Raw genomic sequence first — 15,754 nt, forward strand, 5'->3', positions numbered from 1 at the left:
GTCATAAAGACACTCAGGCAACTCTCTGGAGAGGCCCGTGGATGAGAACCTGAAGCCTCCTGCCAACAGTGAAGTGAGACAACCATCCTAGAGGCAGATCCTTCAGCCCTGGCAGACACCTTGGCCAAAACCTCTTGAATGACCCCAAGATGGAACTTCCTGGCTAAGGTACTCCTTAATTCCTAACCATTACAACTGGGAGATGAAAAGTGATTGTTGTTTTAAGCTACTAGGTTTTGGTAATTTGGTAACAACAATTGATTACTAGTAAACTTGGTGATCAAAATTGTACTGTAATCACTACTATTCGTCTCGAGGGGTTCTCAGGGGTGCTCCCGCTCTGGGTCCTCCTGGGACCCTTGAGCTTTGCTCAAAGGACCCACCTCTCCAGAAAAGGGGCAGAAGTCTCTCCATCTCACCTTTTCCCTCTGTGTACAGCACTGACGGAGGAGCCTGACAAGGGGAGCTTCTGGAACAGTCCATACAAGGACTCTAATGGACAAGGCCTTGTGGGAGATTGGGGTTGGAGGGGAAATAGGTAGTTGTTCAAAGGGGTCCACTTGCAAGCTCCAAGTTTCTTTCAAATCTATGCTCCATTCTACTACATTGAATATCCCTATTTGTTTTATTATAACATTGTGTCATTACCCCCCTCCCCACAAATTAAAATTGGCATTCTGAAGGAGCTACCTTTTACCCTAAGGCCCCCTTACTCCTGGCACACAGCTATAAAGACCTGAGGGTATGTGTGGCTTAGTCTGAAAAGCATGATTTTGGTCTAGTTGCCCTTCATGTCAGTTACAGCTGAGTCTTTTCCACATAAAAAGGCATTTAAGGATATTGGGGGGAAATTGACATTTTATGCTTCACACCAGAAGGAAGCAGACAAAAGGAAAAATCAGAGTTCATGAGTTCCTTGTAGAAGAATGGGTGGGATGCTGCGGCTGGAAGAAAGAGAGTGGAGAACGGGTAACAGACAGCAGAGACTGGTGGACCTGGCTGATGTCAGTAAAGGGACTGCAGGAGAGTTCCTCTCTCTCTCTCTCTCTCTCTCTCTCTCTCTCACACACACACACACACCCCTTTCCCTGGTCCCACCCACTCATCCTTGCTGAGGGACAATCCTGAGAAGAGGTGGAGCTCCTCTCTGTCAAGCAGAAATGCTTTCTCCCCTCTCCTCCTGTGTCCCAGAGAAAGGGACTTCTATTACTAAGCCTCCTGGCCTCTCTCCCCCTGGGGCAGAGGATGGGTGGCGTACCTGATGGGTGAGCTTGTAAGAAAGTACTGAGCATATATGCCTCAGTCCTCTCTCCCCTTTGGGAGCTAGCCCGCCAAGGGGACCTGGGTGTTTGTTCTGTCCCTGTAGTGAGGAGGGCTGGGTTTTACCCCTGTGCCAATGATGGCTGATGAGAGTAATTCAAGGGTAGCAAGCCCATTTTGTCTCCCAAATAAACCACATTCTCCGAGAAGCTTTTAACAGAAATAAATCTGACATCTCTTCCATCTATCCTCAGTCTGTTTTTCGACAGGGTTCGATTTGAGCGGGAAAGCGAGCACCGTTGTTTATTGCCTTACCCTTAGAGCCCCGACAGCAGGCTTCCCCACCAGCCTCAGACTAGTGCCCGTACCATGCCTTCCCGTACCCCATCACTTAGTGGAGGAATTGGCCACAACCTGGTGTGAGATTCCGGGAAGGGCCAGCTCCGGGCCCTCAAGGCCCTCTGGTGGCAAGGAATCACGTCTGTCACCCATGATTAGGACTGACTTAAGACAGGCAGAACAGCAACTCCGGAAGTTGGACTGATTCACTCCGCTGTGTAAGCGACTGGCCCTCACTTCCACCCTGACAGCATGACTTGCAAGTCGGTAGGAGGGAGGGGCTCCAGGCACCAGACGGCAATGACAGGGGCTGAGCACAGGCCAGAGACGGGCCTGAGGCTGGGGCCGACTTCAGTACCCCACAGAGCCTCCTGCACGCGGCCGCTCCTGTGTTCTCCAGCCCACCTGTCTCCCCTGCTGGGAAAAAGTCAGGCAGGGCAAGCAGTCATGTTAATCCTGGGCTAAGGGTGACAGGACCCTTCGTATGGCTGTGCCCCGGGTCTGGAACAGGAGGTGACAAACTACTTCCAAGGTCATGCCTGAGCTTCCCTGGGGCCAGTGCTGCAACTGGAGTGGGGGTGGAAGTCCTGGTCAGCGAGCTGGGATGGTGACCTAGTCTCAGACCTACTACGTCACCCGTTTGTAGCCAGGTAACAGTTACAGGAACACTTGAAACCTCCTGGCTAAAGCACTCTGTCATCGGTCCCATACCCCAGAGCTTCGCCCTCCCTTCCCCCACTGTGGAGAGGGTGTAGGGTGACTTTCCGACATCTTGACCCATCTAGAGTACAAACTGAAGAACCCAGGGAGCCACTTGGCCTAGCTGACAGGTCTCCACACAGCCCCATGCCCCTGCTCAGGTGCTTCTGTCTCACCCCACCTGCCAGTGTTTCCCGCCTTAGCCACATCCTCTTGTTCCTTTCCTGTGTCCATCCTCTCCCCCACCCCCTCACCACCTGCTCCGGGGAACTCCAGCCTGAGAGAGGCTGGGCGGCCCGAGGCGTGGGAGGGTCTGGCTGTCCAAGCATGAGCTGGGTCACGCTCCACGTCCAGGCAGCAAGGAGGGAGCACCTCGACTCGGGACTTGAGTGCGGCTCAGCCTGTGTGCCCAGCCTGGTTCCCTTGGCCAGGCCTGCACCTCTGTCCAATGTGTCCATACTGAACACAGCTTGATTTCTGAGGGGCAGTGAAAAGGACAGGAGAGGAGTGAGCAAAAGAAAAGGGAGTCGAGGGGAGGAGAGGAGAGAAAGGAAGAGGCAAGACACGGCTGATCAAGGGAACTTTCAAAGCCCAACAGAGACGTGACAGGAGGGAGGACAGCAGAGTTCTGAGCATCTGGGGAGCAGTGACATCCAGCGAGCCCCGGGCTGCGCTCCTCGCCAGGCCCAGGGGTCCAGCCTCCCTGCTCAAAGCCTGGTCGTCCTTCCCCTGGACTCCCTGCTACCTGCCTCCCGGGCAATTTAAGCTCCCCAGCCCTTCCCCAGACCTGGTCCCCAGGCTGCAGCATACTTCTCGGTCAGGGCGGTGCCATATCCTGCAAATATGGCTCCCCACCCATTCCCTCTCCCGCAGCGCCCTGAGGGGACATGGGGAGCACTTACCACTGTGGCTCAGCCCTCACGCCCTCCTGCCTCTGGTCCCCAGGGAGCCTCTGAGCAGAACCAGTGGGCCCATCTGTGAGCTCCATCCTGGCTGACCAGCCCACAGGTGCAGGCCCCAGGGGAGGGGAGGGCGTTAAGGGGCCGCGGCAGGGGGCGGCACCTGGAAGTCTCACTGTCCTCTGAAGCCCAGCCCCATGGTGGGCTGACAAATGGGGGTGCCGGCCCTACCCAAGCCTGGCGGGGCTGATCCCCTCTGGCTGCTGCCCTGCGGTTCCAGCCTGGGTGCCACAGGCCAGTTGCTGGCTGCTCTCACTGGTATGCAGATGGGGAGGAGCACCACCTAAGAAAGAGTCCTGATGAAAGAATCAGATTAAATCTTATCAACACTCTAGGTCCGACCACCAATTTACAGGAAATACAGGGGCCAGGGGAACATGGTGAAGAATAAGTGAGCTCCAGACTGGGAATCCTCTGCAGGACAAGCAACCTGGTTTCTCCACCAAACAAATCTTAAAAAAGAAAAGAAAAGAAAAAGAGAGCAGTGACAGACAGCTCCAGAGGTGTGGCTGAAATGGCACTCAGTTATCATTGTTAGAAGTCAGAACATGACCTACCTGTAGGACCTGGACAGCAATAGTGAGCCTCAGGATGGAGAATTCACAGGTGGAAGTCAGGGGTTACAGTACCACAGGAGTGGAAAGAGAGAGCCATGTGCACATCCACCCTGGCCCTCCCCCTGCCTCAGTCCCTGTTGCTACTTTCTTGGGAGCTCTGGGGGATGGTCTGAAGGGTAGAGCCAGGATTCTGCAACCTGTCACCACTGACATTTTTTTCATGCTTTTTTTGGCAGGGGAGGGGTGAGGAAGATTGGCCCTGAGCTAACATCTGTTGCCAATCATCCTCTTTTTAATTTTTTTTCTCCCCAAAGCTCCAGTACATAGTTGTATATCCCAGTTGTAAGTCATCCTAGTTCTTCTATGTGGGATGCTGCCTCAGCGTGGCCTGATGAGCAGTGAGCTCCGAGCCCAGGATCCAAACTGGTGAACCTGGCCGCCAAAGCGGAGCACATAAACTTAGCTACTTGGCCACAGGCCGGCCCCAACTACTGACATTTTGAGCAGGTAAGTCTCGGTTGTAGACGGCTATTCTGAGCATTGTGGGATGTCTAGTAGCATTTCTGGCAATAACACCCCCTCCTCCAGCTGGAACAACCAAAAATGTTTCCAGACATGGCCAAATGTCCCCGGGGGCACATCACCGCTGTTGAGAACCGCTGAGGTAGACATTCTTCTCACTTCCTGGGGGAGACAGAAAGGGTGACAGGAGCCCCAGAATTCCCGCTTCCTGGACGTGGCCTTCACAGGTCAGGAGGGGCCCTGAGCAGAAGCTGAGCTCCTCGCACTCTCCTCAGGCTCCCGCTCCAGCCTCGCCCTTCCCAGCGTGGAGACGCTTCTATTCTCTCGAGAACCGTATCTTATTGACAGTTGATATCACCCTGATTTGTGTGTGAGGGAAATCTGTTAAATTCTGTATAACCTGGGAGCAGGGACACCTTCCTAACTATGAGTCAAAATTCAGAAGCAATTAAAACAAAAAGGATTGATACGTTACATAACATTACATAATAATTACATAACATTAAAAATCTTTTGTGTGGCAAACAAAACAAAACACTTAACTGCAAAGTCAAAGGACAAATGAAAACTGGGAAAAATCATTTCACTTTATGTCACAGCTGAAGATCTAACATTCCTAAGATACAATACTGAAAAGCAAGAGGAACAAGACCAAAAGCCAAACCCTACAGAAAGATGGGCAAATATAGACAGGCAAGTCACAGCAGAAGACGTAAAAATGACTTTCAAACCTATGAAAAGATGTTCACTTCATCCATCCACAGAGAAACACAATTGCCTATTGTGCTGAGCTCCCATTTCTCATTTATCAGATTGTCAAAAATCAGGAAGCTTGTCAACACACCCTGTGGGCAACACCAGGTGGAAACAGGTGTTCCTATCCACTGTGGGGCTCTGCAAACTTGGGCGGGAGGTCTGTCAATATCTAACAAAACTACATGTGCGTTTATTCCTGGACCCACCAATGCCACTTCTGAGACTACCCCAAAGATAAACTGGCAGAAATACCAGTTCATTTATTCACAAGGTTATTTATTGTGATGTTACTTCTAATTTTTTTTAAAAACTAGAGGGCCAGCCCTGGTGACCTAGGGGTTAAATTTAGCGGCCCAGGTTCAGTTCCTGGGTGCAGACCCACAGCACTTTTCTATCAGTGGCCATGCTGTGACAACAGCTCACACACAAAAGGAGGAAGATTGGCAACAAACGTTAGCTCAGGGTGAATCTTCCTCTGCAGAAAAATAGAAACAACTTCAATATTCACTATAGGCGATTGGTTGAATATGCCATAGGACACGCCCACCGTGGAACACTGTGCAGGCAAAACAAGGAAGGAGTGAGGTGTCTGTGCAGCTTATGGACTGACCTCAAGTATATATTGTGAAGTTAAAAACAATGAAAGTCAAGGTGCTATATAGTATACATGATATGCTACCCTTTGTGGAAGAATCGGGGACACACAAATACATATTATATACGTATACAGTCATGCGTCACTGAACAGCAGGGACGCATTCTGAGAAATGCCCCATCGGGCAATTCCGTGGTTGTTCGAATGTCATAGCGCGCACTTACACAAGCCTAGATGGCACAGCCTCCCGCACACCTAGGCTGCATGGTCCTGGTCTTACGGGACCACCATTGTATGTGTGGACCGTCATCGACCGAAACATAGTTACATGGTGCATGACTGTAATTATATTTTCAAATATATATGGCTTATGGTTCCTTTGGAAAGATAATTAACTCAAAAAGTTAGTATGTCTCCAGTCCAGCCACTGAGAGTAACACCATGCAAAGAGCATGCCCAGGCCTACTCTTCACGCCTGAAGACTCTGGTCTTTTACCTGCTGGCCTTTGAGCTCTGCCAGTCCTTTCTCTTTCAGGTCTATGGCAGCCTCTGTGAGGCCGAGGAAACCTGGGCCTTGGGCAGATAGGCTGCACCCTCGGTCCTCTGCATGTGCCTGCCAGAGGCTCTCTGCCTCGAATGACGAGGCGCTGGTCTTCCCTCTGCTGAGGTGGGACCCATCTGAGACACAGAAGCAGTTGGCCCGTTCAACCTGACATCGCTGACTCAGGTGCAGGTCTCCTGAAGCAGCATCTTCCTTAGCACAGCCGTGTGCTCATTCCCATCCCTCTCTGCTCACTGACTGCCTATCCAAACCTGGAGTTCACTCTGCTGAAAGCAGCCCGAAGGAGCCAGCAGAGGCCAATCTTCTGGATTCTTCTTTCCTTTTCACGGAACACTACAGCCTTGAATGAGGCATGGTCTGCCTTCCAGGGCAAAGCGGACAACAGGCTGAGTCGATATTTGCTGAGTCGCCCCTCCAGGTTTCCAGCCGGCGATAACTGACTTCTCTGCTCCCACAAAGCCAGAGCCCCGCACGCTAGGTTCCTCCACTTCCTGGGACTGGAGTCGGTGTCAGTTAGGATTAGGGTTAGCTGTGAGAAACATAAAATCCAAAGGAACGATAGCTTCAACAAGAGAAAACTTTCTCTGTTGTGTACATAAAATCTGGAGGTAGTCAGTCCAAGACTGGCACGGGGATCCATAGTGCCAGGAATCCAGGCTCCTTTCATCTGTTTTCTTCAACATGTCCCTTCCACACATAGTTTCAACCTCATGGTTTAAGATGACTACCTGAGCTCCAACCATCATATCCACATTCCAGCTACCAAGAAAGCAGAAGGGAGAGAAAAGGGTCAGTCCCTTTTCCCGGAATTTATACACACACTTTTACTCACATACCGTTGACCAGAACTTAGTCACATGTCTGCACACAGCTGCAAAGAAGGCTGGAAGCTGTAGTCTTCATTCCAGGCAATGGTGTGCCCAACTAAAAATCAGGGCTTGGGGCCAGCCCAGTGGTGCAGTGGTTAAGTTTGCATGTTCCACCTCGGTGGCTCAGGGTTGGCCAGTTTGGATCCTGGGTCCGGACATGTCACCGCTTGCCAAGCCATGCTGTGGCGGGCGTACTACATATAAAGGAGAGGAAGATGGGCATGGATGTTAGCCCAGGGCCAGTCTTCCTCAGCAAAAAGAGGAGGATTGGCAGCAGATGTTAGCTCAGGGCTAATCTTCCTGAAAATAGTAAATTTAAAAAAATAAAAAAAATTTAAAAAAGGTTTTTTTAATAAATAAAAATCAGGGCTCTATTTCTAAGGCTAAAGGGGTGACCAATACCAGGGGACAATAGCAGTCTCTGCCATATTATTCCTGAAGCAGAGCACAAGAGAAGGAGCAGGCCTCTTGTCTCAGACACCAGGCTGCGTGGTCTCCCAGCTTGTCCTCACCAGAAGCTTCCTCTTCCAAGATTCACTCAAGGTTGGATTTTTATTCAAAAGGATGACGCCCCCCCAAGCCCCCCAGCTCCTATTGCCTTGCCACAGACCGGGGCTTCTCCCCACAGTGTCAACGCTTCCCTGAGAGCAGAGAACGGAATGTCGGCACCAGGCAGGTCCCTAAGGAAACAGCCACCCGGGTGCCTCCAGGAATAAAAAGGAGGCCTTCCAGCTAAGAGGCCGCGAGGGCTGGCCTGATAAGGTCCCTGCGTATGCATACACCTGAGGCACGAGTGGTGGCAGAGCAAGAGGGAGGCTCAGGCCTCAGGGCCAGCACTCTTTTCTCTCTCCACACTGACCTCCCCACATACCAGCCACAGGACCCCTTCCCTCCAGTCAGCAGGGTGGGATCAACCTGGAGCAGTCCACAGCCCTGCCAACCGTCCTCCAGGGGGACAGCTTGCGCTCTCCTTCACGCATCTGTTCTGCTGCCTGTGGCCTGTGGCGTGTTGCCCAGGGGCAAAGCAGGGCAGGGCTTTTCTGAAAGAGGTCTGGGGCCCTAGGTACAGCTCCTGGCATCAGGACATGGCTGGGCCAGCAAGGAAGGAGGCGGTCAGGGGAGGCCGTGGCCAGAGCTCCCAGACCAAGGCACCAACGCCTCGGCCCTCTGCCCCCTTCAGAGCAGACGGTGCTGCAGGACTTTCTTATCTACTACAGAAGATTAAGTCTGAGAGAGAAGAAAACCAGTTCCTTATTTTTTACTTCAAAATGTTGTTCATATGTTTTCTTCTTTCCATTTTTAGTTCTAACCTGCCTGGACCAGGCCTTTGGCCTATGAAGCAAGACCGCTGCTGATGACAGAGGATTGTTTAGCACTTATCTGGGCTTGCCTGAGCTGAGCTGTGGAGGAATCAGGGAGAGACTTGTCTACAAACCCAGGAGAGGGCCACAGTGCTCCTGTCATCTGCCCCTTATTCATCCATTGACTGTTAGGTTCTTATTATGGTCTAACGATGTTTATGATAACAGATATCTGAAGACAATGCAGGTGCCAAACTAGAGGAGCCTCATTGGTTAAACCATAGCGCCTTCCCACAACAAAACACTATGAGTTAGAAATAGGAAGTCCTCTCGAGGCAGAAATGGAAAGATCCCCAGGCATATTCTCAAGTAAAAAGAGCAAAGCTCAGAACGGTTGTGGGTAATGTGCTGCCTTTTATATAAGAGAGGGGAAAACAGAGTATTTGTATTGGCATCTGTTTATTTTGCATAAACTAATAAACATGGTGGGGAAAAAATGGGTGGCATGGGAGAGAGGATGGGGGCAAGTAAGGGTGGAATTAAGACTTCCCAACGTGTCCCTTTTCGTGTTTTCTTATTTTTGAAATATGATTCTACACCTGTTCAAAATTTTTATTTTAAATATCACAAATGTAAAAATTGTCACAGTCCCACTCCCCCGTCCTGTACCGCAAGCCCTAAATTCGGACGGCGTGCGGGCGTGGGCATTTCTGTTTCCCGCGACACTTTTTGACGTTTACAGTAAATTTGCCACCACAAGCATGTTTAAATCAGAAATTTTTATTAGTAAGCGCTGCTCCCAGCAGTGACGGGAGGCGACAGCAGAGGACGCGGGAAGCAAGCGGAGAGCGAAAAGGGCGTCCGCGCGGTCCCGCGAGCAGCCGCCAGGGGCCAGGCGCGCGCCGCCCTCTGCCCGCGGGGACGCCCTCTGCCCGCGGGGACGCCCGGCCTCTGCCCGCGGAGACGCCTGGCCTCTGCCCGCGGGGACGCCCGGCCTCTGCCCGCGGGGACGCCCTCTGCCCGCGGGGACGCCCGGCCTCTGCCCGCGGGGACGCCCTCTGCCCGCGGGGACGCCCGCCCTCTACCCGCGGGGACGCCCGGCCTCTGCCCGCGGGGACGCCCGGCCTCTGCCCGCGGGGATGGACGGCCTCTGCCCCGGAGACAGCCCCTCTCTGCCCACGCGCTGTCGGGCCGCGCTCCAAGAGCCCGCTCCTCCTGGGGACAGGAAGCGGAGGCCGTGTCCGGACTGGGGCAGGGCCAGAGGAGGGCCAGGGTCCCTGGAGGGAACTCGCTGCTCCAGGTCGGGCAAGGATTGTCCGTGGGTGGGTCAGGGGCTGAGGCTGCCCCAACCGCACCCTCGGAGCCAGAGAACCAAACTAGGCCCACCAGGAGTTCGTGGGGAACCCCTGAGAGGCAATTCAGACAAGGAGAGGAGAGAGCCCGCGCTTTAGGGTGAGCGCAGAGCTAAGACTGGAGAAACCTGCTGTCACCTACTGTGTGACCTTGGAAGTTATTTACCCTCTCTGGGCCTTAACCAAGTTCTCTGAAATACAAGGAGGTTAGATAAGATGATATTTAGGCTTCTCCCAGCTCTGATATTCTGTGAATCTAGAAATTCCAGTCCTCCCACCCTCCCCAACTGCAGAGAGGTCTGGCTGGACCTGGACAAACCTTGTCCCCCTGACTGTGGTCTCTGGACAGTCCACAGGCAAAAGCCCTTTGGAAGGTTGGGTCCGGGCCGTGCTGCAGGTGGAGGAGGAAGAGGCTGTCGGCTCAGAAGCCTGGGCAGAATGAACCCACACCTCTGCCCTGGCCTCACACTGGGTCAGCCTGGGCGTTTCTCAGGGCCCAGCCAATTGAAGCTGCTGCCTGCCCCAGCCATGCTCGCAACACCCCAGCAGCTCTTCTAGGCCCGGGGTTTTATTCACACCCTTCCCAGGACAGAGGAGAAAGGACAAGGAAGGTTACATTATTTTTAGGATGACTGCTATTTAAAGTAACATACATATATTATGTATGTGACAATAATACGTGTTTATAATCTAGCATGCTAACTTAATTTGGGCCTATAGACACGTTTATCTATATCCAATCCTCAAGTGGTCAGTTTTTGTGAGGGGCAAGGATCACATCATCATTCAGATTCCTGGCCTTGGGAAAAGAACGTTTGGGGATTCTGGACTTTGCTGGCTGAGGTGGGCTACAGAAACCTACTCTGGTGCACTTCGAAACAAACAGGCACTTCTTCCTGAGGAAGTGGCGGGCAGCTCCCCCAGAAGGTGGGACACGGTTTAGCCTTTCAGGGTCCCCTCCAGGCTGAGGACCTTATAATGTTCATCTCGTGTTAGTCGGTCTTCTGAAGCCAATGTACCTCCCCCTCGTTGTCCTCATTCCAGATGAAGAACTGACTCAGACTTTGTGGGCTTCTGAGGCTTACACATATTTGAAGGGCGCCCTTGAAGAAAGACCGTTTAAACTCACTGATACACAATTTCTCTTAGAAGAGGCCCACGCATGTGCAAGCCCTGAAACGGAAGCTTCGGTGACGCCTGTAAACCTGTCCCCAGTCTAGGGGCCACTTCACACTCTGAAAACTCCGTGGCTTTCTCCTCTTCTTCCAAATCTTTTCCTCTTCCCTCTCCTTCCCTTTTCTTGATTGGTTCCCCTCCCTTCGTTTGAGGTATCTGGGACCAGTGGGACCTGTGGGGCCAGCTAAAGAGGCGGCAGTAGGAGAGGAAGATGGACTGCGCACAAGAGGAATGAGCAAAGATAACAATGCGCTGAGGACAGCGGGATCCAGGTTTCTCACTTGCGGGGAACAGAGTTATAGAGGTGGGAAGAGCAGAGGCTGGAAAAAACGCTAGGGTGTGGAATGGAATTGGAGGTATGGGCGCAAACTCATGGTTTTTTAATATACATAGATAAATTTGAAAGTAGACTTAATGTATATAAATATATATGTGTAAAATGATAGATTTAATGTAAGTATGTGGAAAATAGATATAAATTTACATGTATAAATACATATTTCTATTTTTAAATATATAAATGTATTTATGTGTGTGGGTATATATATATATAAATCATATTTATGTGTGTGTATACACACACACACACACACACCAGTAGCAATGGGGACATCTAATGCCCAGATTAAGGCTTCTAAGTATTATTCTCTACTTAAAAGAACCAGAGTTCTCTGGAGAAATGGTTGATCTCCAGCATGAGATAGAGAAAACATAAAATAAACTTAGAACATTTTATTGTGTCAGAAAGTAAGGAAGTGCTGAAAAAATTATAGAGATTTATCGAAGAGTCACGGGAGCCAGCATGACAGGGCTCCCATGGCCAAATCTGGAAGGTGTGACATCAAAATACATAATGATAGTAATAGATTATAGTCCATCGAATAGAGTCAGAATCCGTGAGCCATACTGATAAATAAATAAACAAATGAGAGGAAGCTCTTCCTTACAGCAGAATGGCAACTAATAAATATGGAAGAAATGGTGGCACTAGAAAGTCACCATTTGGTGATTGTATTTTCCAAAATATTTTTTAACAATATTTCTAATCGTACATGCCCTTCTTACAATGTGACTTTGACAGACTTCCATCAGAAGGTAGGGTCTCTGTTCCCTCCTCTTGAAACCAGGAGAGTTTAGACTAGAGAGATATGACCTATAGAGTATGGCAGAAGTGACACATGTGACTTCCAAGGTTATATCAGAAAAAACAATAGAGCTTCTGCTCTATTCCCTGAAGACTTACTCTCAAGCCTTTGGCTGCCCTGAAGTGCAGACTCCCAGACTGGCGCCCGCGGAGGAGGCCGCGTGACTGAGCTCTGAGACTGTGTAGAGACAGGTGAAGCCTGGCCAGCTCCCAGCAGCCCCAGCTCCACCACCACTGTGACTGCAACCCCATGAGAGACCCCACCCAGAACTGCCCAGCTGGCCCTTCCCAAATCCCTGGCCCACAGAAACTGTGAGAGAGAGATAAATAACAAAACTAAATAATTTATTATTTTCTAAGCCACTCAGTTTTGGGATAATTTGTTACACAGCACAGATAACTGGAAGAGCAACCATCATAGTAACAGCAGATTCAGACAATGACCCTAATGGAGGCAAAAACAAATGGGTAAAGCTTTCCTGAGGAATAAGATTTTTACATAGAGTTATGGTGTCTCCCCACTAAATATTTATTTATTTACTTATTTTTTTTTTGGGGTACAGTGTACTTTATTGATGGTACATGACAAGGTAGGGCTCCCCAAGCCCCTCCCCTTCTTCAGGGGGTCTGAGATGGAAACTGTGGAGGTCAGGAGACTCTCAATATGTTAGGGGGTCAAGTTGGGGCAAGCATTCCCAGCAGCTGAGGGCCTTTCTCCTTCTTTTGCTGGGTGATTGGTGGTCCAGGGGGCTCTTACTCCTTGGAGGCCATGTGGGCCATAAGGTCCACCACCCTATTGCTGTAGCCAAATTCATTGTCATACCAGGAAATGAGCTTGACAAAGTGGTCGTTGAGGGCAATGCCAGCCCCAGCATCGAAGGTGGAAGAGTGGGTGTCACTGTTAAAATCGCAGGAGACAACCTGGTCCTCAGTGTAGCCCAGGATGCCCTTGAGGGGGCCCTCCGATGCCTGCTTCACCACCTTCTTGATCTCATCGTATTTGGCAGCTTTCTCCAGGCGGCAGGTCAGATCCACGACTGACACGTTAGGGGTGGGGACACGGAAGGCCATGCCAGTGAGCTTCCCATTCAGCTCAGGGATGACCTTGCCCACAGCCTTGGCAGCACCAGTAGAAGCAGGGATGATGTTCTGGGCAGCCCCTCGGCCATCGCGCCACAGCTTCCCAGAGGGGCCATCCACGGTCTTCTGGGTGGCAGTGATGGCATGCACTGTGGTCATGAGTCCCTCCACGATGCCAAAGTGGTCATGGATGACCTTGGCCAGGGGGGCCAAGCAATTGGTGGTGCAGGAGGCATTGCTGACAATCTTCAGGGAATTGTCATATTTCTCGTGGTTCACGCCCATCACAAACATTGGGGCATCAGCAGAAGGAGCAGAGATGATGACCCTTTTGGCTCCACCCTTCAAGTGAGCCCCAGCCTTCTCCAAGGTAGTGAAGACACCAGTGGACTCCACAACATATTCAGCACCAGCATCGCCCCATTTGATGTTGGCGGGATCTCGCTCCTGGAAGATGGTGATGGGCTTTCCGTTGATGACAAGCTTCCCGTGCTCGGCCTTGACTGTGCCATGGAACTTGCCATGGGTGGAATCATACTGAAACATGTAGACCATGTAGTTGAGGTCAATGAAGGGGTCATTGATGGCGACAATATCCACTTTGCCAGAGTTAAAAGCAGCCCTGGTGACCAGGCGCCCAATACGGCCAAATCCGTTTACTCCGACCTTCACCATCGCATCGCGGGCACGCGGCTAGCAGTGCGGAAGGGAAGCGGCTGTCTGTCGAACGAGGAGGAGCAGAGAGCCCCCACTAAATATTTATTAGTCACAAAGGGAAAAACTTTACAGTAGCAAGTCCTGGTAGACACCACCTTAACAAAGTGACCAAAGTTAACGGCATCGTAATGGGACAAACAAGTTGCCTGTGTTGCTGTGCTGGGACACGTTTAACAACTGCTGGGGGCAGGGCAGTGATTCCTAACATTTGCTGATTTCTGCGGTGTGAAAACTCCCACAGTGACGAATTTCAGACTGCCGCTGGTTTAGCAACAGACTGAAATTTCAATGACTGGCTGTTGTTTGCTGGTGCAGACCACGGCCGGCAGGCCCTGGCCCTCGTGCCCCTGATGCAACGCACTGGGAAGGATAAGACACCACTTCTGAGGCATTCCTCTCACAAGTGCATGACTGGAATCTCCTCACAAGGAAACGTTAGACAATCCCGAAATGAGGGACACTTTGCAAAATGACTGGCTTGTACTCTTCAAAAATGTCAAGGTCACAAAAGACAAGGAAAGACTGAGGAACTGTTCCAGACTGAAAGAGACAAGAGAGAGTTGATAACCAAATGTAACACGTGATCCTGGACTGGGTTCTGGGCCAGAAAAAAACTGCTTGGAAGGGCCAGGGCCAGATGGTAGTATCCTGTCAGTGTTCACTTCCTGATTTTGATGGTTAGGGTGGTTACATATGAGAACGGCACCGTCTTCAGGAAATGTACACTGGAGTATTTAGAAGTAACGGGCATAGTGTCTGCAACTTAAGTCTCAACTGGTTAGAAAAAATAGGATATACAGATATAGACATCAAGAGAGATCTGGATCCGGATATGGATAGAGAATGATACAGCAAATGTAGAATGTTCACATTGGGGAACCTGGGCAAAGAGTATCTCAGAGTTCTTTGTAGTATTCTTGCAAGTTTTCTGAAGGTTTCACGTCATTTCAAGATAATAAGAAAGATGTTCCATGGTTTTCCCTGAAGTTGAAGCCCAACTTCTAACCAGCTGGGAAAAAGGATGATTCACATCTCCAACAACAATCCCTTGTTTTGAATTTCTAGAAGCCGTCCTGCCCTTCCAGGGTGCTGTGCCAACGGAAGCAAAATTTCAGGACCCGAGAACAGGCAGCTGGCTGGGGCGTCCACCACAGGCCAGACAGTGGGGACATGCTGTGCAAAGATCCTGGCATGTCAGGGACTCTCCAGGCCCCTGGCCTTTAGGTTTTTCCAGCCCAGACAATTCATCTGACAAAGAAGGAAAAAGGATTTAACCTCACTCTAAGAAATAAATTAAAAAATATAGACTGCATGAATTCAAATTATAAAAGGACATCTTGTTAACAGAAGGCTTTGCTGCAGATTTTCTTTAAATAACTAGCAAGTCCCCAGATGCAGCCTGATTTGTATACTGAAATTCAATTAAGACACATTTTTTCCAAAAGACCTTTCTGTCAGGGCACCCTCTGGGACGTCCTGCAGGAGGAATGAGTGAAATCAGCTTCATCTACTCTACCCCCGGCAGAAATATTACTCAGGTCTGAGGGGGCTACAACCTGTTTCCCAGATCTTCATAACTCAGATTCTGGTTCTGTTGGTGTTCCTAGTTCTCTGCTAGGATTCAGCCTATTGAACCAGCCCTGAAGGCAAGACTGTAGCTGGTTTGTTTTGCCAAATCAGAGATTACACTGAGGCCAGGCCAGAGACCTTACACTCCTGGGAGACCCCAGTAACCATGGCAACTTGCTACTGAAGCCCATTCTACTAAGTTCCATTTTCACCATTTGTTAAATGTAAGTCAGGGGTCAGCCCCGTGGCTGAGTGGTTAAGTTCACGCGCTCTGTTTCAGCGGCCCAGGGTTTTGCC

The 15,754-nt window shown here is 50.6% G+C and overlaps 1 protein-coding gene across 1 annotated transcript; it reads right to left on the reverse strand.

The window, feature by feature from the left end:
* Positions 1-12,646: 12,646 nt before the first annotated feature.
* Positions 12,647-13,899, reverse strand: LOC124248638 (glyceraldehyde-3-phosphate dehydrogenase). Its single transcript, XM_046678983.1, has one exon. The coding sequence runs from the start codon at positions 13,844-13,846 to the stop codon at positions 12,845-12,847; it is 1,002 nt and encodes a 333-aa protein (XP_046534939.1). The 5' UTR covers positions 13,847-13,899; the 3' UTR covers positions 12,647-12,844.
* Positions 13,900-15,754: the final 1,855 nt, after the last annotated feature.

This window comes from Equus quagga, chromosome 1, assembly GCF_021613505.1.
Source record: "Equus quagga isolate Etosha38 chromosome 1, UCLA_HA_Equagga_1.0, whole genome shotgun sequence".
Classification (NCBI taxonomy): Eukaryota; Metazoa; Chordata; class Mammalia; order Perissodactyla; family Equidae; genus Equus; species Equus quagga.